At 44.6% G+C, this 26073-nt stretch overlaps 1 protein-coding gene across 1 annotated transcript in view; it reads right to left on the bottom strand.

Annotated features, from left to right (window-relative positions):
• PNPLA7 (patatin like phospholipase domain containing 7) overlaps nt 1-26073 on the bottom strand; it is a 2530065-nt gene that overhangs the window by 1530096 nt on the left and 973896 nt on the right. Inside the window, exon 14 of the mRNA XM_030206608.1 lies at nt 10777-10860. Within this exon, the coding sequence (XP_030062468.1) occupies nt 10777-10860 (84 nt within the window). The remainder of the gene's footprint in view (nt 1-10776; nt 10861-26073) is intronic.

Genomic DNA, 26073 nt, shown 5'->3' with positions numbered 1-26073 from the left:
GCTGCTAAAGCTCAGCTGTAGCAATCACAAGGCAACTACGGGAGCTGTTCAGGTACAAACAAGGAAAGCAATTCTGGCAGCCCGGAAGATCTGGACTGAACTGGGCTGAAGTCTGGAACGGGTGACAGTAAACAGACAGTCCATTGCAGCCACCAGGTCTGGCCACCAGAACGAGGTGAGCACAGAGAAGGAAATGGTCACAAACGTGACAAAAGACAGTTGCGAAGCTTTCTGTAAATTTTAAGGAATTCCTCTGCCTTTTCTACTGGAAGGAAGTCTGCAAATAATAAAGTACTGTGTATTAGAGATTTTAAATATATTGTAGAATAAAGCTGATAATCTAATATTTGATTTGCTAGCATTGAGGCTTGAAAAGATATTTTGCCAAATTGTCCAATGTCCTAGCTTCTCTACCTGGAGGAACAGAAGCAGAGATCTTACTCTGCGAGTGTGTTTCAATGCAGATTCCACAACTAGGGGAACGATGAGATAATTGAGTTTTGAAATCTGTACCAGAATTGTCAGTGGAGTCTCCCAGGTTTTTTTTTGTTAGTAAAGCAGACTTCATAACTGAATGAAGTGGAATAGTGATGCCCTCTCTAGGAGGAGAATCAATCCAGAACTTCAAAGACGTCTGAGCTAGGTTTTTCCTCCATCTCTAAATTTCAAAGAAATGGCTTCAGCCATTTCTCAGACAAAGCCAGGAAAGGAGATATTCTTAGGAGGAGATCTACATCTCTCAAATGGAGGAGACAGATCAGATGGAATGCAATAGGATTCCTCATCTGAGAGCTCCTGTGGGTCTGGATCCATCTCCCAGGAGAGGTCCGAGTCCAACACTTCAAAGTACTGTTCATAGGGAGTATGTGAAAAGAATGATGCCCGGAGCATTGGCTCTGCGCCCAGGTTATGTCAAGATCGATGACTTCCTGGTGTTGGAGAACCCTCTTCTGGCAACGTCGACTGCATGTGTTGGTCAGGATCTAGCCACACTGGATGGTTGACATTGAGCTGGCATGAAGGACCTCTCCCATGACAGTCTCTCCAATATGTCGACAGGCTGGGCTGCGGTTGGTGCGAGCACCCAGTAAGCCTGTATGGACTGCAACTGCAGTAGCCCCGAGAGCTCCTCCTTGAGCATAGCCTGGATTTCTCGTGGAGTTGGCATTTTTGCTAGTTGGGAGTGTGGCGTGGACGCAGCTTGGGCTATAGCCTGTATAGGCATGGGAGATCTCAAAAGATCTAGAAGGCTCTCGATGTGAAATCAGGAGAGCTATAAAGTGGTCACTGCAACATGGACATTTCCCATGGATCAATGACGTTGATGCAGGGGAGGTATGGGTCTAAGTGCCTGGAGGGAGAATGATGGCGATGCTTCTTAGGTATTTTATGTTGCAGGTCCACGATGTACACCTTACGGATATGCGGTACTGAGGTTTCTCGATGCTGCATTGATGCCATTGATGTTGGTGCTGATGCAGGTTCCGCATTGAGAACTGAATCTCCTGCCATGCTTGATGTGGATGCCAATGTCAATGCAGAACTGAAAAGCTTTTCTTCTTGGATTCTGAGGGATTTTAAGGTCCTGGCTTGCATGCGCAAGCAGAGGTTACACTGAATATCTTGGAGCTCTGGACCTAAGCACAGAAGACACCAATTATGGTGGTCTGTGCCTGATATGGTCCTACTGTATCGAGTACACTTCTTAAAGCCACTAAGCACCCTCAATGTCATGGAGGGAGAAACAGCTGATGCTATGTCTAAAGACTGGGGAGGTCGAGTAGTTGACCACCTGGAAATAGTCGATGTTTTGTGGCCAAAGGAAGGGTTGATAGGCCCCAAAGGGCTGAAAATGAAAAATACCAAAAAAAATTAAAATTTCAATAAAATGAACAAATAGATGAAGAAAAAAATATATGAAGTGAAAAAAGTCCTGAAAAGAAAAGGCACCAAAAGTTCGATGCACTGAGGAGCAGTTAAAAATCACAACCTCTCCCCCTCCGAAGGGACACCACCTTGTAGTGGTGGAGGGGCTTCTGTGTTTCAATGACTCAGAGGGCTATGCTGAAGGGTTACCCATATCAGACAGGCCTCTGAGGAGAAACCAGACAAAGTGTCCCAAATTAGGGAGAGTGGAAAGATGGTGACCTGAAGCTCGTACGCTCAATGGCCCAGCTGTCCTCTGAAGTTCTTTGTTTACTTTAAATTTCCTCTTTGCATTTGCAGTTACCTTAACTGAGAGGAAGGGGACAACAGGGGGTGAGCCGCCAATGACCAGCGTTTTGTCCCCTGTGCAGCAAGTGCGGGACTGCTGTGTGACGAGCTGCCCACAGATGACTGGGTTGATGAGTCCTTTGATTAGCGCCGGCGAAGGAGCGTCAATGCTCTTGGACCTGAAAACAACTTCATCGCTCCCGAGTCATTTAACCACCATGTCCAAAGGAGTGGAGGAGTGAGTTAGGAGTGTATGCTGAAACGGAAGTCGTTTACAGCTGAACCCGTGTCGGCGGTGCCACTCCTAAACCCATAAGAGCTATCAGCTTGGATATTTTGGCTCCTGTGGAGGTCACATTGAACATCATCTGGAAGGCACTTCAGGACCTAACAGTGGAAGTAAATAATTTTGCTTCAGATATAATCTTATTAGTGAGCCACATGGATAATTGAATCGAATCCTTTGAGAATGAAAAATTGATACAGCAAATGAAGTTCTACAGGAGTAGGAAACGGTTAAGACTTTGAAAATGATAATAGACCAGAAAAATTTGAACAAAATAAATATTATTACAGATGATTAATATCGAGATTGTTGTTTTCCCAGAGTTCTGGGTATGATTCCTAAAGTCTTTTCCTCTGAAATGATTCCTCTTAGTATATTAATTCAAAAGGAGTGAAGCCTGTGAAACTGGGATTACCTTAATCAGTGGGAATTGGATTAGAGATTCAAGTGTTTGTATTGTTAAATAATTTCTGGTTTTAAAAGAGAAAAAAATGAAATCAGGTGTATTATTTCCACTAATATTGGACAATAAGTATGTTTCCAATGAAATTAATTGACTATACACCGTCTTGGGTTTGAAGAAGCCAACCAGACCATCAATGTGGAATAATGATTCAGATAAATAATAACTTGGGATAATCAGGTTAATACCACGTTTTCTTTGTTTACTGTTGTTTAATTGATCTCCTTGTCTTGTTTCACTCTCCCTATTTATTTTGTGGTCTAATAAAGAGAAAGATTGTATATAATCCATTTATCTAGTTGAGATTGTTTTCCTCTAATATTGTATTAATGTAGTCATCTCTATATTACTGTTTGCAAGTGACCCTTGTAAAATGAAAAATAATAAATGATTATAACTAATAAAAAGATTTAAACATAAATGATTATAAATAAAAAAAAATCACAACCTCTCTGCTCCGCAGAAAACGATAGACTGCTGGCCCCATGCTTGAGCATCAGGTGGGAAGCCATCTGTACATGTGTGGTGGGAGCACTGCCTCTAAGATTTAAAGAGACAGTGCACTTGGTAGTGTCCACACTGGTCTCTGTGGATGATGCCACCCATATCTATATATATAAAAGGCAAGACCAACGTTCTATGAAGCCTCCAGCCGGAAGTGTGAAGCGCCAGAGATATCCGGTTTCCCCATGAGTGAAGGAAAACAGCACAGCACGAAATCCCTCTCTCTGTAACAGTGAAGGACTCAGAGGGGGAGGGGAGAGAGATGCCCTCACTCTCTCTGTAACACAGAACAGCAGGAAACTTAACACTGAAGGACTGGACTCCAAGGGGGGAGGGGGAGGGAGAGAGGGCAGAGGGCAGGGACACACACTCCCACATGCACACTCTGAAGAAAACCTTGCTAGCCCCCGTTTCATTTGCATCAGAAACGGGGCTTTTTTACTAGTGTGACAATATTATGCCTGTTTGTCCTCAGACAAAAGTTATTACTACGAGTTGCTGCCTGTATGGCAAATTTCACTTCAAATTCTCTTTTAGCTTTATTTATCAAGGTTTTGCATCTAACTTGTCTGTTCTTGTTCTGCTCCTTGTCTTCTTCATATAGATCTCATTTCCATTTCTTTGAAAGGTGTTCTTTTGGCTCTAATATCCTCTTTCATTTCATTTTTTAACCATGCTGGCTGTTTGCTCTTCTTGTGTGACGAACACAGAAGAAGACTAGCCTCCGCACTTGGAAACCCAAAGAACAAAGTCACAGCGGAGGAGACAGAAAAGATGATGCTCAAGAACTTCTACTGGAGTAAAAAAGTTCACAGCAAAAGTTTATTAACACAATATGGACTCAACATGAGTCGTGTTTCGGCCACTCTGGCCTGCCTCAGGAGTCCCTAAAATAATATATAACATATATATGATAAAAAAGACATAACATGTATATGATAAAAATTAACCGTAAAATATACCGACTGTATATATAGATAGAATAAGTCTGCTACTCTAACCTCAAAAGACTGGATTCACTCTCTGAGTGCTAGGAGCACTTTGCATTGAGTGCACATATATAACCTCTTGCCAACTGGGAGATAATCATATATGTGACACCCAATACAAAAGACCGGCGAGCACCTCTCTCGCTGCTGAACTGCTGTCTGCATCTTAGTATTTGTGAAGCTGTGATAGCAGACTAATTTAAAGAGTCTTAAGATTATATTGTATGCTTTTATTGAACATTTGCTTCTCAGCAAATGGAAATAAATTGTTTAGGGCAAATAACTTGCAGAAGAAAATACTGACAAACCTCTCTCGTTCACTTAATTGGGATAACTGACTATAAATTAAGTGATGTGCCAGAGATGGGTGGGAAAGAAGACTGAACTAGGTCCTGCTCTGGTATCTCCTGGCTATTTTTAATGCTTTATGCTGAAAGAATTCAGTTTTAAATTATGGGGAAAAGATTTTTAGACTAAACTACTTAATAAATAAGGTTTGCTTTTTTATGAATTTCAAATTGCTTTTATTAAAAAAACAAACATTAAAAAAAACAGAACAAATTCAGCACAGAGAAAAATAATGTTCAATTACCCAGAGAAATGTCCTCTTCTCTCAGGAACACCCCCAGAAAAGACAGCTCTAGTAGTTCTAGCACCTGAATGGTTCTGCGCATTGATGCTTGCACTCCTTCCATTGATGTGCCTTTCATCAGCCAATCATCCCAGCAGGGAAATGTGTGTTCCCTCAGTATGCTTAGCAACACTGCGACTATAGCTAAGCATTTTGTAAAAACCCTAGTAGCTGATGCAAGGTCAAATGGCAATATGTGACACTGGTAGTGAAGTTTCCCTACTCAAAATCTCAGATACTTCCAGTGGATGGGATGCTCCCATATATGGGTCTTTTAAGTCCAGGGAACATAACCAATCATAAGCCTGAATCATGGGAAATGGGGTTCCCAAGGAAACCATTCTGAACCTTCGCTTTGCTAGATATTTGTTTAGGTCTGAGTTTTAGGCTGAGATGATTTCCCCCCATTTTCTTTTGAGACTAGGAAGAATAATAAAATAATTTCCCTTTTTCCCTTGGTGGAACAGGCTCTATTGCCTTGGCCTATACAAGAGAAGAGTTCCTTTGAAAGCAATTCCTACTGCTGGGAGTTTAATTTCAATGCTCTGAGTAGGCAATTAGGAGGGATTTGTTCCAACTGCAGCGTGTAGCTTGTCTGGACTATTTTGAGGACCTACCAAGTCTGAGGTTACAAGATGTCACGTTGCTTGGAAACGTTTCAGCCTTCCTCCAACCAGGAAGTTGTCCAGAACAGCAACAGTTACTGCATCTATGCTCTTCTAAAGCCAGTCATAAGCTCGTCCCTTCTTTTGATTGAGGAGCTGGCTTGGACTTCTGGGTGCTCTGCTGCCTCAGGCGGGAAAGAGTACCTTGAGTATTCTGGTATGTTGATGGGGGGAGGATACCTATGCCTTGAGAGTAGTAGGCCCTCCATTGCACATCATCATTATACCACTGAGTTATGGATACCAAGCCAGGAGTGGGATGGGACAGTGACTTGATGGTCTCAAGAGTTCTTCTTAATGAGGTTTTCCCCATGGCACAGAACATTCACCAGCTTCTCCTGTACCGTAGGTTCCATGTCTGAGGCACATCGCCATGCAGGTCTGCACAACTCTAGACCCACGATAGAGGCTCTGGACACAATTTCGAAGAGTGGGAAACCTTCCACTTTCCCACTCTTTGGCTACTAGCTGACGGAGTTCTTCTGCCTATCACAGGAAAAGAGTGTCAGTGAATGCTAATTAAGAGCCAATAACAAGATATGCAGGAATTAAGCATAGAATTCTGGAAAACCTTCTTCCCATAAAAATTCCAGTCTCAGAGCTTCCCTCCCTTGGGGTACTGAGGAGTGAGTCTTGAAACTGCTGGCTCTTAGAGAGTGGATTTGACCACCATGGAACGGTAAGGAATCAGATGATTCTCGAATCTGGGAGGCTTTTGGACTCTATAGAACTGACCTTCTTATTAATCAGATGTACAGAGAGGGGGGTCTCCCAGGGCAGTGTAACAACTTCTTGGGGGGGGGGGGGGGTAGGCATGGCATCCAACTGAAGCATGCCCACCAATTTGGCCCTGTGCTCATTCCTGAATCACCAACTCAAATGGGATGTATTTAGCCAGCTCCCTGACTAAATAATCATTTAAAGAAATAGTTCCTCTGGTGGTGAAGTTCTACTTTCATGTGAAGGGGAGGGGTCTGAAGAAAGATTGTGACCCTTCAGACACCCAGGAGTGGTCAAGTTTGACTCATAAAAATAGTCCTCTGAGGGTGCTTGAGTCTGAGCCTGCCTCAGTCTACTTCACATTCTGGTCAGGCCCAAGATTAAAGCGCCAAGGAACTAGTGACCTCTGGTACCCCAATGAAGTTTCCTCCTCCAAGGGACAGGAGATCGACATAGTCTAGATGTGCACTGACTCCAACACCCATCGAGGCACTAGTGTCGATGCATGCATAACAGACAGGGCATGGACTCAAGGTTGGGTTGGAGCTGACAACAACGCCCTAGATGCTGTAGCATTGAGTCGGGCCATCTCCTCTAGCATCATGGCCTGAGTAACTTCTTGAAGGCAGCCATTGGTAAAGGCTGTGGCTCACCTGGTGTGTTAAACACCCCTGAAAGTCACTGGAGCCAAATCAGTGACATGATCTTGACTTGATGAAGGCACTTCGAAGGTATTGAAGACTTTAATGGCTCAGCACTCTAGATCAAAGAATAACAGAAGAACAAACTCCACACTTTACTCTTCATGATATAATATACACCTGACACAGAAATCATGACTGGGCAGGAGTTAGTGCACTCAGCTTCCGTCTGGTCGATTCCAATTCATGTCATCATGGGAGGAGGGGGTGTCAACCAACGCTGCCTCACTGTGATGGAAAACTTCCAGCACCAGAGCTGCTTCTTCTCACAGACTCCTGATGCAGGCCATTTAGCCAAAACACAGCCTATGTCAAGTTGGTTGGAATCACTTAATAAGGACTGTTTGTGCACCATTTGTCCCTGTGTTTTGGTCATCGGTACTAGACATCATACTTCGAGGGGGACCAATGCCAATGCTTCTTGGCCTCTGCAGGACACATGGCATCAGGGTCCCTCGGCATTTACGAGGATGAAGATGAATCCTTCCTTGACCTCTGGGTGGGTTTGTGGGATGCCTGATCCTCTTGGATGCTATCAATACTTGATGCCATAGCAGATGGTGACCTCCTCAATGTCAATGTGTCCCCAAGCGTGCAATGCAGCTCTTAGAGCCACTGGACTGACTCCTCTGATGCTGAAGTCGATAGCGCCAAAACTTTGCTCATATTGCTTCTGATGACCTTTAATTCTTCTTTTTGGCATCGGTAAATAGAGTTTGCAAGAACAGGGATTATGATCAGTCCCATGCACTGCAGGCACCAACTATGAGAATCCTTTTTTCTTTAATTTTAGAACTTATAACTCACTGAATCCACAATGTGCACTTCTTAAAACCACTTGAAATTTTAAGGGACATGTCCTGAAAAATAGCTGAGGCAAAATCAAATGGCTTGATTTTGAAAACTAGTAGCTTTGTCAGCTGGGAGCTTGAGGCCTAAGGGGGCCTAGGATGCCATGGAAAATAAAGAAAATTTCAAGATGCTGAAAACCTGACTAAAAAAAGGGGGGGGGGGGGGGGAATCTGACCCAAGCAACACTTACACAAAGGAACAAAAATTAATGAATAAAAGCTGCCACATAAGGTGACCATGACAGAGAAGAGATATAAGCTGAGGGGGAGCCAAGGAAACAGCATCCTCACTGGTCTATGGAAAGAAGGCTGATCTGGTCCTGAGTGATGATGGCAGGCAGGAAGACAAATACATATGCAGTAAATCGTTCTCAAATCCTTCTATACAGTTGCCAGGGAGTGGTTTCCACGCCAGACTTCATCAGATGACGGCACTCATCATTCAAGGTAATGAGTTTTACTTGCCCTCATAGAACATTCAGAATCTCTTCTCCTCTGCTAAAGAACAACTCTTTCTCATAAATTTGTGGGACCTTCCCCCCAAGCAGACAGCCCACTGGTGTAGATCTGTGAGGTTACATAAGCTAGCACCAAATGGAAGGTATTTTCCCAGATTCCCAGCGTCTCACCTCCTACATTCTACCAATAGGTTTCAGAATGCAATACTCAAGCTTTGCTCCAGTACCAGCATCCTTGCAGCCCAATAAACATCCTTAGTCTTTCCAGAGCTGAAATTGAGCCGCTATCCAGCAGTTTTGATATTCCTTAAGCTAACTCCCAAGAAGAGTTTTACCTCTGTCTATGTATTATGTAGGGTGTATTAATTTATCACAGCCAGGTTCCAGTGGAACTATAAGCTTTGCTTCTCAAGCAGAGGACGCCACTGCAATGCAGGGGCTAAAAAGGGAAGGGAGAGAAAAGGAAAAAAAATGGCAAAACAAATTAATACAGTGGAAATGAAGGCTGATGGCACTGTGACCAAGTAGAGAGGAACAATATATATATATATATATATATATATATATATATATATATATATATATATATATATATATATATATATATATATATACAGTGGGGGAAATAAGTATTTGATCCCTTGCTGATTTTGTAAGTTTGCCCACTGACAAAGACATGAGCAGCCCATAATTGAAGGGTAGGTTATTGGTAACAGTGAGAGATAGCACATCACAAATTAAATCCGGAAAATCACATTGTGGAAAGTATATGAATTTATTTGCATTCTGCAGAGGGAAATAAGTATTTAATCCCTCTGGCAAACAAGACCTAATACTTGGTGGCAAAACCCTTGTTGGCAAGCACAGCGGTCAGACGTCTTCTGTAGTTGATGATGAGGTTTGCACACATGTCAGGAGGAATTTTGGTCCACTCCTCTTTGCAGATCATCTCTAAATCATTAAGAGTTCTGGGCTGTCGCTTGGCAACTCGCAGCTTCAGCTCCCTCCATAAGTTTTCAATGGGATTAAGGTCTGGTGACTGGCTAGGCCACTCCATGACCCTAATGTGCTTCTTCCTGAGCCACTCCTTTGTTGCCTTGGCTGTATGTTTTGGGTCATTGTCGTGCTGGAAGACCCAGCCACGACCAATTTTTAAGGCCCTGGCGGAGGGAAGGAGGTTGTCACTCAGAATTGTATGGTACATGGCCCCATCCATTCTCCCATTGATGCGGTGAAGTAGTCCTGTGCCCTTAGCAGAGAAACACCCCCAAAACATAACATTTCCACCTCCATGCTTGACAGTGGGGACGGTGTTCTTTGGGTCATAGGCAGCATTTCTCTTCCTCCAAACACGGCGAGTTGAGTTCATGCCAAAGAGCTCAATTTTTGTCTCATCTGACCACAGCACCTTCTCCCAATCACTCTCGGCATCATCCAGGTGTTCACTGGCAAACTTCAGACGGGCCGTCACATGTGCCTTCCGGAGCAGGGGGACCTTGCGGGCACTGCAGGATTGCAATCCGTTATGTCGTAATGTGTTACCAATGGTTTTCGTGGTGACAGTGGTCCCAGCTGCCTTGAGATCATTGACAAGTTCCCCCCTTGTAGTTGTAGGCTGATTTCTAACCTTCCTCATGATCAAGGATACCCCACGAGGTGAGATTTTGCGTGGAGCCCCAGATCTTTGTCGATTGACAGTCATTTTGTACTTCTTCCATTTTCTTACTATGGCACCAACAGTTGTCTCCTTCTCGCCCAGCGTCTTACTGATGGTTTTGTAGCCCATTCCAGCCTTGTGCAGGTGTATGATCTTGTCCCTGACATCCTTAGACAGCTCCTTGCTCTTGGCCATTTTGTAGAGGTTAGAGTCTGACTGATTCACTGAGTCTGTGGACAGGTGTCTTTCATACAGGTGACCATTGCCGACAGCTGTCTGTCATGCAGGTAACGAGTTGATTTGGAGCATCTACCTGGTCTGTAGGGGCCAGATCTCTTACTGGTTGGTGGGGGATCAAATACTTATTTCCCTCTGCAGAATGCAAATAAATTCATATACTTTCCACAATGTGATTTTCCGGATTTAATTTGTGATGTGCTATCCCTCACTGTTACCAATAACCTACCCTTCAATTATGGGTTGCTCATGTCTTTGTCAGTGGGCAAACTTACAAAATCAGCAAGGGATCAAATACTTATTTCCCCCACTGTATATACCAAAACAGATCAATAATATATTCTTCATACAACTAGTATATTTTTATTCCCTTTTAATAATGAATGGATGCACTGCTTACCAGAATTTTCTCCCAAGCAACAAGGGGAAGGTCTTCTTTTAAAAGAGCTCACAGAAGTCTCTGCAATTGTGTTCTTGGTAAGATCTAATATTTGGAAACAATGAAAGTATTGTAACACCAGCACCAGAAAAACATACAAAACAAGATGTGCAAGAGACTTAAATTATATTGCACGAGGTATCATTTGATCAGGAGGGCACCATAGCTGGGTTTATAAAAGGTTTGGACAAGTCCCTGGAGGAAAAATTCCATAAACAGTTATTAAGGTAGATCCCTGGGAGAAATTAGCATGGAATCTATCTACTTTAATTGGTCCTGCCAGGTACTTATGACCTGGAATGGCGACTGTTGGAAACAGGACACTGGGCTTTTGTTTGACCTAGTACGGTGATTCTTATGTTCTTAGGTAATTTGATTTCTCATATGCTTTTTGTTTCAATTCTTTTTATTAGTTTTTCATACAGAGATAAACAAGAGCCCACAACTAGACAACAGATAACATATTACAGCAAATAGTAACCCTGGAGCTCACAGGTAAAACGCAAATATCTATTTCTAGATTAAGATAAGATTAAGAAAAGACAAAGAAAGAAGAGAGGGGAGCTGGAGGAGACAAATCAAATTACAGAGCATGCTAGAAATATAAGACACATCAATATTTATGCATTTCACTGAACAACATTGAAGTAAGATACAAGCGGGAGCCATTTCTCCCTATTACACATAAATCGAGGAGACTGCTTAGCAAGGTGGGATTCATACGTGTACACTTGAAGCAACAAGTTCTACCATTCCTGGTAAGTGGCTTGATGCAAGGCCTTCCAGTATGAGAAGATTACCTTCAGCGCTAAAGATACCATGGTGTTAACTAGAGACCCTTCACTGGGAGTCAGTAGACTTGTATAGCACTGATCCCTGAGAATCACAAATTTATAAGAGTGAGCCAGGAAGATGAAAGATATCAATCAACTTTACACATATCATATAGATGGAATGCAATTTCTTTTTTTTTCTTTTTTAAGAAAAAAATGGCTCCATAGAGATAAAGCGAAAGCTACATACCTGTAGAAGGTATTCTCCGAGGACAGCAGGCTGATTGTTCTCACTGATGGGTGACGTTCACGGCAGCCCCTCCGATCGGAGATCTTCACTAACAAAAGTGTTTGCTAGCCCTCGCGTGTGCATGCACAGTGCGCATGCGCGACCGTCTTCCTGCCCGAACGTGAGCGTGCTCGTCAGTCCAGTAAATAGCAAAGACAAAGACAAGGGAAGACACAACTCCAAAGGGGAGGCGGGCGGGTTGGTGAGAACAATCAGCCTGCTGTCCTCGGAGAATACCTTCTACAGGTATGTAGCTTTCGCTTTCTCCGAGGACAAGCAGGCTGCTTGTTTTCACTGATGGGGTATCCCTAGCCCCCAGGCGCACTCAAAGCAATAAACACTGGTCAATTGGGCCTCGCAACGGCCAGGACATAACTGAGATTGACCTAAACTTATCCAACTAACTGAGAGTGCAGCCTGGAACAGAATAAAAATGGGTCTAGGTGGGTGGAGTTGGATTCTAAACCCCAAACAGATTCTGTAGCACCGACTGCCCGAACCGACTGTCGCGTCGGGTATCCTGCTGAAGGCAGTAATGCGATGTGAATGTGTAGACAGATGACCATGTCGCAGCCTTGCAAATCTCTTCGATAGTGGCTGACTTCAAGTGGGCCACTGATGCTGCCATGGCTCTAACACTATGAGCCGTGACATGACCCTCAAGAGTCAGCCCAGCCTGGGCGTAAACAAAGGAGATGCAATCTGCTAGCCAATTTGAGATGGTGCGTTTCCCCGACAGCAACTCCCCTTCTGTTGGGATCAAAAGAAACAAACAGGACTGTCTGTGGGGCTGTGTCCACTCCAAGTAGAAGGCCAATGCTCGCTTGCAGTCCAATGTGTGCAGCTGACGTTCAGCAGGGCGGGTATGAGAACGGGGAAAGAATGTTGGCAAGACACCACCTTCGGCAAGAACTTAGGGTGACTGCCACCAAGAAAATGACCTTCCAGGTCAAGTACTTCAGATGGCAGGAATCCAGTGGCTCAAAAGGAGGTTTCATCAGCTGGGTGAGAATGGCATTGAGATCCCATGACACTGTAGGAGGTTTGATGGAGGGCACTGACAAAAGCAAACCTCTCATTAAGTGAACAACTAAAGGCTGTCCCGAGATCAGCTTACCTTCCACATGGTAATGGTATGCACTAATCGCACTAAGATGAACCCTTACAGAGTTGGTCTTAAGACCAGACTCAAGCAGGGTCTGTGTAGGACAGGAGCGAGGATCTAGGGCCTTGCTGTCACACCAGACGGGAAACCTCCGCCAGAGAAAAAAGTAACTCTTCTTAATGGAATCTTTCCTGGAAGCAAGCAAGACTCGGGAGACACCCTCGGAGAGACCCAAGGAGGCAAAATCTATGCTCTCAACATCCAGGCCATGAGAGCCAGGGACCGGAGGTTGGGATGCAGAAGCACCCTCTCGTTCTGAGTAATGAGGGTTGGAAAACACTCCAATCTCCACGGTTCTTCGGAGGACAACTCCAGAAGAAGAGGGAACCAGATCTGACGCGGCCAAAAGGGAGCGATCAGAATCATGGTGCCTCGATCTTGCTTGAGTTTCATCAAAGTCTTCCCCACCAAAGGTATGGGAGGATAAGCATACAGGAGGCCCTCCCCCCAATCCAGGAGAAAGGCATCCGATGCTTGTCTGCCGTGGGCCTGAAGTATGGAACAGAACTGAGGGAGTTTGTGATTGGCTCAAGTAGCAAAAAGATCCACCAAGGGGGTGCCCCACGCTTGGAAGATCTGGCGTACCACTCTGGAATTGAGCAACCACTCGTGAGGTTGCATGATCCTGGCTCAACCTGTCGGCCAGACTGTTGTTTACACCTGCCAGATAAGTGGCTTGAAGAAACATGCCATACCGGTGAGCCCAAAGCCACATCCTGACGGCTTCCTGACACAGTGGACGAGATCCGGTGCCCCCCTGCTTGTTGATGTAATACATGGCAACCTGGTTGTCTGTCTGAATTTGAATAATTTGTTGGGACGGCCAATCCCTGTAAGCCTTTAGAGCGTTCCGGACTGCTCGCAACTCCAGAAGATTGATCTGTAGACCTTGTTCCTGTAGGGATCAATTCCCTTGGGTGTGAAGCCCATCGACATGAGCTCCCCACCCCAGGAGAGACGCATCCGTGGTCAGCACGTTTTGTGGCTGAGGAATTTGGAAGGGGCGTCCCACAGTCAGATTGGACCGGATTGTCCACCAATGCAGGGATTGAAAAAAAACTCATGGACTACATCCTTTAGGTCCCCAGCAGCCTGATACCACTGGGAGGCTAGGGTCCATTGAGCTGATCTCATGTGAAGGCAAGCCATGGGAGTCACATGCACTGTGGAGGCCATATGGCCGAGCAATCTCAACATCTGCCGAGCTGTGATCTGCTGAGACGCCCGCACCCAGGAAACGAGAGACAGAAGATTGTCGGCTCTCGCTTCCGGAAGGTAGGCACAAGCCGTCTGAGAGTTCAGCAGAGCTCCTATGAATTCGAGTTTCTGTACTGGAAGAAGGAGGAAGTTTGGATAATTTATCACAAACCCTAGCAGCTCCAGGAGCTGAATAGTCATCTGCATGGACTGTAGAGCTCCTGCCTCTGAGGTGTTCTTCACCAGCCAATCGTCGAGATAAGGGAACATGTGCACTCCCAGCCCGCATAGAGATGCCGCTACGACAGCCAGGCATTTTGTGAACACCCTGGGAGCGGAGGCGAGACTAAAGGGTAGCACACAGTACTGAAAGTGCCGTGTTCCCAGATGGAATCGAAGATATTGTCTGTGAGCTGGCAGTATCAGGATGTGAGTGTAAGCATCCTTCAAGTCCAGAGAGCATAGCAAATCGTTTGCCTGAATCATGGGAAGAAGGGTGCCCAGGGAAAGCATCATGAACTTTTCTCGGACCAGATATTTGTTCAGGGCCCTTAGGTCTAGGATGGGACGCATCCCCCCATTTTCTTTTCCACAAGGAAGTACCTGGAATAGAATCCCAGCCCTTCTTGCCCCTGTGGCACGGGCTCAACCGCATTGGCGCTGAGAAAGGCGGAGAGTTCCTCTGCAAGTACCTGCTTGTGCTAGAAGCTGAAGAACTGAGCTCCCAGCGGGCAATTTGGAGGCATTGAGACCAAATTGAGGGAGTATCCTAGCCGGACTATTTGAAGAACCCACTGGTCGGAGTTTATGAGAGGCCACCTTTGGTGAAAAAATTTTAACCTCCCCCCGACCGGCAGATCGTCCGGCACGGACACTTTGATTTCGGCTATGCTCTGCTGGAGCCAGTCAAAAGCCCGTCCCTTGCTTTTGCTGGGGAGCTGCACACTGTTGAGGCGCACGCTGTTGACAGGAATGAGCGCGCTGGGGTTTAGCCTGGGCAGCAGGCTGGCGAGAGGGAGGATTGTACCTACACTTACTCGAATAGGGAACAGTCCTCCTTCCCCCATAAAAACGTCTACCAGTTGAGGTAGATGCTGAAGGCGTCCGGTGGGAGAATTTGTCGAAAGCAGTGTCCCGCTGGTGGAGTTCCTCTACCACCTGTTCGACCTTTTCTCCAAAAATATTATCCCCCCGGCAAGGAGAATCCGCAATCCGCTGCTGGACTCTCTTCTCCAGGTCGGAGGCACGCAGCCATGAGAGTCTGCGCCAGTGGCATTCCTAGGGGGGGGTGGGTGCGGTCCGCCCCGGGTGCACGCTGCTGGGGGGTGATGCGCGCGCCTGTCCTCCGTTCGTTCCATGCTTCTTCTCTGCCCCGGAACAGGTTACTTCCTGTTCTGGGGCAGAGAAGAAGCATGGAACAAACGGAGGACAGGCGGGCGCGGCACCCCCCCCCCCCAGCGGCTTGCACCCGGGGGGGTTCTTTCGCGGGGGTGTCCTTTCACCGGGGGGGGGGGGGTTGCGCTGCACCAGGGGGGTGGGGCGCATCGGCAATCCGCCCTGGGTGTCAGCCCCCCTAGGAACGCCACTGGTCTGCGCATCACAACACCTTGAGCAGCAGCCCTGGACGCGACATCAAAAGTATCGTAAACACCCCTGGACAGGAATTTATGACACGCTTTCAGCTGCCTGACCACCTGCTGAAAAGGCTTGGCTTGCTCAGAAGGGAGCTTGTCCACCAAGTCCGCCAACTGCCGCACATTGTTCCACATATGAATGCTCGTGTAGAGTTGGTACGATTGGATTTTGGAGATGAGCATTGAAGAATGGTAGGCCTTCCTCCCAAAAGAATCCTAGGTTTTAGGGTCTCTGCCCTGGGGCGCCGAAGCATACTCCCTAGAACTGTTGACCTTCTTAAGGGCCAGATCCACCACCCCAGAGTTGTGAGGCAACTGAGTCCGCATCAACTCTGGGTCCCCATGGATCCAGTACTGGGACTCGATCTTCTTGGGAATGTGGGGATTAGTTAGCAGCTTCGCCCAGTTTGCCAGCAATGTCTTTTTGAGGACATGATGCATGGGTACTGTGGACGATTCCCTAGGTGGCGAAGGATAGTCCAAAAGCTCAAACATTTCAGGCGTTGGCTCATCCTTCGTAACCACAGGGAAGGGAATGGTCGTAGACAATTCCCGGACAAAGGCCGCGAAAGACAGACTCTCGGGAGGAGAAAGCTGTCTCTCAGGAGAGGGAGTGGGATCAGAAGGAAGACCGCCAGACTCCTCTTCAGAGAAATATCTAGTGTCTTCCTCTGCCTCCCAAGAGGCCTCACCATCGGTATCAGACACCAGTTCATGAACTTCTGTCCGAAGCCGTGCCCGCCTCGACTCCGTGGAAACATGGCCATGGTGGGAACGTCGAGAGGAAGACCCCCGTGCCGGCGGCGATGAAGCTCCCTCCATCGATGTCGTTGGGGAGTCAGCCTGGGAGGCAGCCGATGCAGGCACCGCAAGCGGTACCGGAGGAGAAGGGCACAACAGCTCCTCCAGGATCCCTGGAAGTATGGCCCGGAGGCTCTCGTTCAGAGCGGCTGCCGAGGAAGGCAAGGAATCCGGCATCGGCGACGAGCTCAGAATCTGTCTGGGGCGTGGAGGTGGTACCGGGCTGTCCATAGTAGAGTGCATCGACACCTCCTGAATGGAGGGAGAGCGGTCCTCCCGGCGTCGATGCTTAGTGGGTGCCGATTCCCTCGGTGACCCAGAGCTCTCGGTACCACGTCTGGAAGCTGACCGGTGCCGATGCTTCTTTGCCTTCGCACGAAGCAGGTCACCTGAACCTCCCGGTACCGAAGAGAAGGACGTCAAATCCAAACGACTCCTCGGGGCCGGGTCCGAAGAAGGTCGATCCCGGGGGGCCTGTACCGCAGGAGCCCTTGAGGTAGGCGGAGACCTACTTGAGGGCTCACTGCCACCAGCCGGAGAATGGACAGCCCTCACCTGCGCTCCTGAAGAAGAGGCACCCTCTGACGACATCAGTACCAACGATGATCCCGGTACCGTAGACACTGAAGCACCAGTCGATGACCTCTGTACCGTAGACGTTGATGCACCGGTCGATGACCTCGATACTGAAGACGTCAATACACCGGACGAGGCCCCAAACAAAATGTTCCACTGGGCCAATCTCACTACCTGAGTTCTCTTCTTCAACAGAAGACAGAGAGTGCAGGCCTGAGGACGATGCCCAGCCCCCAGACACTGAAGGCACGAAACGTGCCTATCAGTGAGCGAGATAGCCCAGCTGCACTGGGTGCACTTTTTGAAGCTGCTGGGAGGCTTCGATGACATGGGCGGAAAAATCACGCTGGCGGTCAAAATTCGCAATGATAGCAATGGGCACCAAAAAGTAGGGAAAAACCCCATACGGGCGGCCAAAGGGGGCCGCTCTCGAAAGCGAAAGGAAACTTAACGGGAAAAACTCGAAAATAAGGCTTTTTTAAAAAATACACAACGCGACGGTAAAAATCGCAAAGACTTCCGAAGGGAAGAATGCGGCCAAAGGCGCGAGGGTCTCCTCAGGGCACAGACCGACCAAAAAACAGCTGACCTGAGCCACGGAAAAAAGAAGACTGACGAGCACGCTCGCGTTCAGGCGGGAAGACGGTCACACATGCGCACTTGCGCATGCGCACGTGAGGGCTAGCAAACGCTTTTGCTAGTGAAGATCTCCAATCGGAGGGGCTGCCGTGGACGTCACCCATCAGTGAGAACAAGCAGCCTGCTTGTCCTCGGAGAACTCCTTTAAACAGTATATTTTAAAGAAAAAAAATTCAACCACAAACATATCCCCAGGTTTTAATGAAAGAGCTCAGGCCCTACAAACCAGTTCTGCCTTGTCATAGATTCTGTGACTGGTTGCAGGGGGCCTGCCTACTGTGGGGTGGGTCCCTCAGTGATCACCGCACCCCTGAAGGGTGGCCTGGCATTTCAGTACCGGTACCTTTTACGCAGGGCCGTGCCAAGGGTCTCTGGTGCCCCCCTGCAGACTATCAGTTGGTGCCCCCCCCCCCCCCGTGTGGCACAAGATGCAAAGGAAATAGGAGCTGAAAGATGGAGTGCATCTTTGTGGGATTGCTGAACAAATAAAGGGTTTACAACCACTTAGTTTTTTGTGCTTTCATGTTCACGAAATTAGTAATTAAATCTTTGATAACTAACTGGTGTATAATTATGGTACAGCCAGAGACCCCCCCCCCCCACTGGAATGGTGGCGGGCCCAGTCATAGAGCTCAGGCCATTACAGACCTTGGCTGAGTCAGAAATCTGATGGCTGACATAACTGGAAGCTTACTGGAAAAGTGTGGCCTAGTTTGTAGCCCGGATTGAGGCCTAAATAAGCTAAATTAGGAAAAGTTAGGTCAATAGATATGGAAACAAAATGGAGGATTTCAGCACAAAATGGAAGCCGTATCTGTTACAAAGTGGAATTTTCTCTAATGTAAGTTAGAAAAAACAAGTTGAGAAATGAGTGAGTCATGCCAGGTGCAAAGAAAATAGGGAACTAGCTGTCCAAGAGGGGAGGGAGACTTTCCTGTGAGCAGTGTTGAATAAAAGTATGAAATAAAAGTATGAAAGATGGGGAGTGGAAAGCTCCATGATTACAACAAGCTGTTTCAACACTAAATCTCCTGAGGCATGAGAAAAGGGCATTAAAACATCGGCCAAAGGCACGGCTCCAGAAAGTCTGTGGGCAAGAAGGGGGAGCACTAAGGGAAAACAGATGTAGCATGTTCTGCACATGAGTAATAGCGTTGTGGTATTCAGAGACTTGCACAGGAATGTTGTATGAGAATTAGTCAGATGCCAAAGAAGAACGGTATAAAAACAGAGTGGAACAAAGAAGTAGTAAGCATTCTGATTTCTTTGTCTGTATATAGTATTCTGACTCCTTTGCCTTAAGCATTCTGATTTCTTTGCTTTACATTGCTTTTTTTTTAATCATTCATTCTGACTTGTATATTGCTTATCAAGAAATGCTTCCTGAAATAGCCCATTGAGCTATTCAGTCAATTCTGAACCAAGAATAAACTTTTTATATTAAATAGGAAATTCGTCTGGCCTTTTCTACAAAAGTGGCGACCGCGGCAGGACTGAAGATTTATGCCGCACACGGAAAAGAAAGGGCGAGACGAATGACAAAATAAGTTTTTGTTGTTAATGAAAGTTTTTACAGGATTTTGAGAGCAAGCGTTGTTTAAGCCTGATTTCTGTGTACCACTGATTTGGGAGTGATCAACCTACTGAAGTGGACATACGGGTGACGACTCCTGGGCTTGCTAAAAAGAGAATAAGAAGACGCGTGAGTAAGCTTACATTGTGGACTTATTAGTGGTATATTTGTTTAGCTTTGTAGTTTTCTTTTTTGTATATTTTCTTTGTTTAAGTGCACTAGTATATTTTTGTAGGTTGTGGCTCTATAGGAGAAATTTAATAGTCAGAATAAAATGGAAGGGAAAGGGGCAGATAAGAAAGAAAAGCCCCCTGTATATACTTTGTATTTAGATTTAGAGTGTCAAAAAAAATGCACCCCTTTGCAGCATGTTATAGAATTATTCCCGTTAGAAAAAAAACAGATTGAAGAAACACATGAGAAATGGGTCAAATATGATGCAAAAGATTCTTTTTTGAGCTGGTCTCAGTATGGATCGTTTGAAAAAATACAGCAAGAACAGGAAAAGCAGCCTGTGGTTCAGCCTGAAGGTTGAGGAATGTCATCTGGTTTTGATTTCTCGGTGTCTGGCTTTTGCTAAGCTACAGGTTAGAAAGGTCAGGAAGAACTGAAACTTTTTTTTGTTCCTTTTAAAAGATTGTTTTAGATTAGATTTAAATAAGTTTGATTTTGTCTTATAAGGTGATCTCTGTTTATTTTAAAATATGTGTTATTCTGTTTAATTAATAAGTTCTAGTTCTCTATGTGGAATGTCTTTGCAATTTAACTTTGTTTGACCCTTTTTTAAGTGAGATTCCTGCAGTGTTAAGAGATCATCCGGTTTGAATTAGTCACAGTCCTAGCTAGTTCTGTGTGTAGGGCTAATAGGTGAAAGAGGTGATTTAAAATCTTTAATAACATCTGAACAATATGATTTGTCAGCAATATGGTCACTATGCCTCAGAATGTTATCAGAATACAGGAATGCCCCAAGTACAAATGCAGACGCAGCAAGGATTGATGCCACAAGTAGTAGGGATGCCTGTGAGTGCCCCACAGACTGCAATACAGCAGCCGGCGACGCAATCACAGGGACCAGGGGCTGCAGTACAGAGACAAGGCACTGTAAATGCCTTTCCAACTTGGCAGAATACTCCAGACCAATGCTATTGACTGGAAGCAGACCAGTGTCAGGAAGAGGGAATGATTTTCAGGTTAGACACAAGGGAGCCCTTTATTACATTGATAATTGGCAAATATGGAACTCCTGTGAGATTTTTGATAGATACAGGGGCGAGTACCTCTGTGTTATGTACAAAACCACTGGGAGTTAAGCTTTCAAATCAGTATAGAACAACAGTGGGATTTACGGGGATAGAACAAAGAAAAAGGCTAACAGAACCGACTCTGGTGCGACTGGAATGCCAACCGCACGGTTCAAGGGAGGCTGTGGTACCCTTCTTAGTGGCACCTGATTGCCCAGTAAATTTGTGTGGTAGAGACTTGTTGTCTCAATTAGGACTGTGTTTAGATTTTGGAAATAAAGAAATACCAAGTTTGCTCACTATGGTCCAACAGTTGAATAATGAAAATAAAGTAAGGGTTATGGAAGAATTACCACAACATATTTGGAGTACAAGTGAGTCACCATATGGACTAGCCGTAAATGCAAAACCCCATAAGATAGAATTAATAGAAGGGGCACAGGGGCCGAAGCAAGACCCTTACCCCATACGACCTAAATTAGTATCCAAAACCCTGGAACACATTGGTAAATTATTGAAATGTGGTATTATTGACCCTTCAGTATCCCCGTACAATACCCCATTGTTTCCGGTCCCAAAAGGGGAAAACAATGTAAGGATAGTACATGATTTAAGAGAGCTAAATGAGGTTACAAAAAATCAATTTCCGATTTGTGCAAACCCCGCTACTCTTTTGCACACCCAGAATATATATGCGTACAATACTGTCATTGATTTGTCTAATGCATTCTTTTCAATACCTCTTCATCCAGAATCTAGGGATTTGACGTCATTTATAGTACAGAATGAGGCATATCGGTGGACTAGGATGCCGCAAGGCTTTACTGATAGTCCATCGGTATTCTCAAAACAACTAATGATGGATTTAAAGGATTTCAGGAGTCAATTGCCTGACACGGTGTCATTGTTTGTCTATGTAGATGATATTCTATTATCTGCTGAGACTGAAGCAGAATGCCTAGAATGGACTAGAAAATTATTTTTGTTATTAGGAGAGTTAGGATATAAATGTAACAAGGAGAAATGTGTTGTAGCTCAGTCTACTGTCACCTTTTTACCGGAAGTTATATCTATTTTAAATGAAACCCCGGTACCGCAAACAGTTACCCAGTTACGTGCTGTTTTGGGAATGTTAAATTACTGCAGACAATGGATACCAAATTATACACAAAAAGTAATGAGACTTTATAAACATTTGAAGCTGCCCGCAGCCACACCAAAGAATACAGTAATTGTGTTGGAAGAGCAGGATAAGATAGTGCTGGCTAAGATTGTGAGGGATTTGTTATCCCCAGGACCCTTAGCAGTAATAGATATCCAATTACCTGTGCATCTGTGGGTAAAAGACATGGGAAACAGTTGGGCAGCTATGATTAATCAAAATAATGAAGTAAATGCACCAGTAGCTTTTTTGTCAGGCTCTTTTAATCATGTGGAAAAGGGAATGAACGAAATACCAAAGTTATTGACAGCTATTGTGGCAGCAGTAGGCAAATGGAGAGCACAAATGCCTTTTGTTCCTATTGTAATACATACCAACCACACGATTAAAACGCTGTTGAGCCCTAGCCAAACAGCATTGACAGCCACTAGATTTGGAAAATATCAAGCAGTACTTTTAGGACAAGATATAAGAATAATACCATTAACTAAAGAACAGAGAAATAAGATAGATCTGCTTTTTCCTGTCGATCTAGAGGGTGAGATCGATACTATAAAAATCCCTACATTTCACTGTCTTACTTTTGAACCCTTATCTGATGGGTTAATATGGTTTACAGATGGAGCTTGTGAAAGGACTGTTGCAGGCTTTGCCTGCGTGCAGGTAGATGAGAATCTAAGAAAGATAATGCAAGTACAATATAAAACCCCTCCTGACCATACTGCACAGCATGCTGAACTTTTGGCCGTTATTACGGCCTTACAACACACTGATATGACTCAAAATGTCACCATATATACTGATAGTGGTTACGTTGCAAGTTCACTACAGTATCATATATTAAAATGGCAGCGTAGGGGGATGATAACCAGTGCAGGTAAAAATCTACAACATTACACATATTGGAATTTGCTGTTTGAAATTTTGGCTAGAAGGGAACGAGAAGGTAGGAAAACGGCAGTTGTGTGGACCCCAGCCCACACTGAAAGGCCAACCTTTGAGGCACTAGGTAATGCAATGGCTGATGCAGCAGCAACGGAGGTGGTTAAGCAAAGTGAAAAGATTTTGTATAATACTAGACAGACACAGGAAGGGCCACTTACGAATGTAGATAAGATTGAAATGTGGCAGCCAGAGGAACAAGAAAGTGAAAAATGGTTGAAGAAAGGATGTATGAAATTGGGAAGTGAATGGTTTAATGAGGAAGAAAGATTACCTTGCATGCCAATGAGCCAGGTGATTAAGGTATTGGCTGGGTGGCATGCAACCATGCACTTGAACAAGGATACAATGAAACAACAATTTGAGCAAAGATTTTGGGCTTTGAAAATTGATAACTTGATTCAACAGGTTGTGCAAAATTGCATGGTATGCAATATTAACATACCTAAACGAGGTCCTAAAATATCGCCTGGGACACTTCCAATACCAGAAGGCCCAGCAAAAGAATGGTATATTGATTTCACTGATATGATTGTTCCAGTGCAGGGAAAAAGGTATTTGTTAGTTTGGGTGGATGCTTTTTCAAGGTGGATAGAAGCATTTCCATGTAAAAGGGAGACAGCACATGAGGTGGTACAATGCCTGGTAACTCATATTATGCCAAGACATGGGTGTCCGTCTAGAATAATTTCTGATAACGGGACACATTTTAATAACAGTGTTTTGAAAGAAATGGAAACGATTATGGGTTTAACACACAGGAAAGTATCAGTGTATCGCCCCACCTCCAATGGTTTGGTGGAGCGCTACAATGGCATTTTAAAAACAAAGTTGAGAGTCTTACTAAAATCTCTCAATAAAGAAATGGTGGGAAAATTATATACATGGCTTGATGTATTGCCATTAGCATTAATGACAATAAGGGCCCAACCTAATGGGCGTACAAAATTGACCCCATTCCAAATTCAGACAGGACGTCATTTCTTCCCGATGCAGACAGCAAGTACTGATAGCACAGCTCAGTACTGGCAAAAGCTACAACCAATGTTGAACCTGACAAGTGATATGATCCGAACAAATGTAGCATCACAGGCAGGGACTACTAATGATGTTTGTGCTTTTAAAGTAGGTGATCTAGTACTAAGAAAGAACTTTACACATAAAACATGGAAGGATCCTGTGTATGTAGGGCCTTTTGCTATCACGGCCCTTACTCAGACCGCTGCCCGTCTGGAAGGTCATACTTCTTGGATACATTTATCAGATATTCGACGAGCTAATAATATTGAAGTGGACAGAGAATGAACAAACATCGTGTCCCTAGACATGATGGTATTGGAATGTTGTTGTTTGTTAATGGACAATGAACACATATGAGAATAGACTTGTTACAGCGGCCAGGATGTTGAATTTGACTGATTGTATCATATGTGCCCACATCCTTGTCCTTGCCAGCTATGATGTGTGGGACTGCAGTGATGGAGTTGGGTGGGCACCGTTATCCCAATAATACCTGTGTAAGGGATGATGGAAACCTTCATTGGACAAATGAGACTATTCATAAGCAAGCCTTGCTTACGGACAAGTATCCACAGACATCATTTTGGTGTCTAATCAATAGTATGACAACTGAAAACATTCCCCCGATAAAGTGCAATTACACGCACGATGTTGTAGCAGGTAATTGGTCTATAGGAGGAAGTGCAATGAGTGTGGATGTCACAGCCACCGGGGAGGGGTGTGGCAATAAAGCAAGCTGCAATGGGACTTTGACTCAATGGTATGTAACGGCTGATTCAATGAATGTTAACACCTTGGAATATGCTTTTAATTTGTGTAATTTTTAATGCCACATCAGTTAATGCAATTAGGCATTATCCTTATAATTGTTCTTATATGAAAAGTAAGAATGACAGGTATCTGTGGTGTGACTATAAGTTATAGTACAATTGAATCTGTTTAATGCTGTGTAACATGTGTATTAGCATGTTTGCAAAGATGTGCCAGGATGCTTTTAAAATGACAATGGTAACTGAAATCAAGAATGAATAGAACTTTAATATGTCAGCCAAAAATATTGAAAAAGCGTGCAGAAACTGAATGCCACAAACATGGGGGAGGAGATTTAGAAGGGAGGTAAGGAGAAACAGACTGGAGCTGAAACAGATGTGTGAGTCCTGGAATACCAATACTCAAAGGGAGGATTTGTTGAATAAAAGTATGAAATAAAAGTATGAAAGATGGGGAGTGAAAAGCTCCATGATTACAACAAGCTGTTTCAACACTAAATCTCCTGAGGCATGAGAAAAGGGCATTAAAACATCGGCCAAAGGCACGGCTCCAGAAAGTCTGTGGGCAAGAAGGGGGAGCACTAAGGGAAAACAGATGTAGCATGTTCTGCACATGAGTAATAGCGTTGTGGTATTCAGAGACTTGCACAGGAATGTTGTATGAGAATTAGTCAGATGCCAAAGAAGAACGGTATAAAAACAGAGTGGAACAAAGAAGTAGTAAGCATTCTGATTTCTTTGTCTGTATATAGTATTCTGACTCCTTTGCCTTAAGCATTCTGATTTCTTTGCTTTACATTGCTTTTTTTTAATCATTCATTCTGACTTGTATATTGCTTATCAAGAAATGCTTCCTGAAATAGCCCATTGAGCTATTCAGTCAATTCTGAACCAAGAATAAACTTTTTATATTAAATAGGAAATTCGTCTGGCCTTTTCTACAGCAGGATTGTGGTCAGCCATGGTGTGAGAAAGGAAAGGTGTAGCTGGATGCAGGGTCTTGCTTAAGATTTGTGGTCAAGCGAGCTAAAGAAAACCATGTTAGCAAGATAAAAGCTACTCATTAGCATGAGCCAATCAGTGACAACCATGACATTAGCATAGATCCAATCAGGTATATCTACTGTCATAATATCCATATCCTGAGGGCACCTATAAAAATCAGGGTATTTCCTGGTTTAAGTTAGAGAGAAGGGTTGCCACTCTCTCTCTCCAAGGGAAACCAATGTGTCCAGCAGAATTGACAAATTACCTAATTGCTTTCCCTTGTAAAACCTTAATTGGTAAAAGAATTATAAAAGATTAGGAACTAATTAACACCTGTTTGCAGCTGGATTATTATATTCCTCTAATTAATTGATTGTACGTGCCTGTTGTCAATCACTGATTTGACTTGTATCTTGGCAAATAAACTCCTCATTTCAAATGATGTTCTGTGGGCTTCACTTTATGATCAGAGGCTGTAAGTATAAA

The sequence above is a fragment of the Microcaecilia unicolor genome, chromosome 6 (genome assembly GCF_901765095.1).
Source record: "Microcaecilia unicolor chromosome 6, aMicUni1.1, whole genome shotgun sequence".
Lineage (NCBI taxonomy): Eukaryota > Metazoa > Chordata > Amphibia > Gymnophiona > Siphonopidae > Microcaecilia > Microcaecilia unicolor.
The sequence above is the reverse complement of the archived record's forward strand: the minus strand, read 5'-3'. Positions and strand labels throughout refer to the sequence as shown.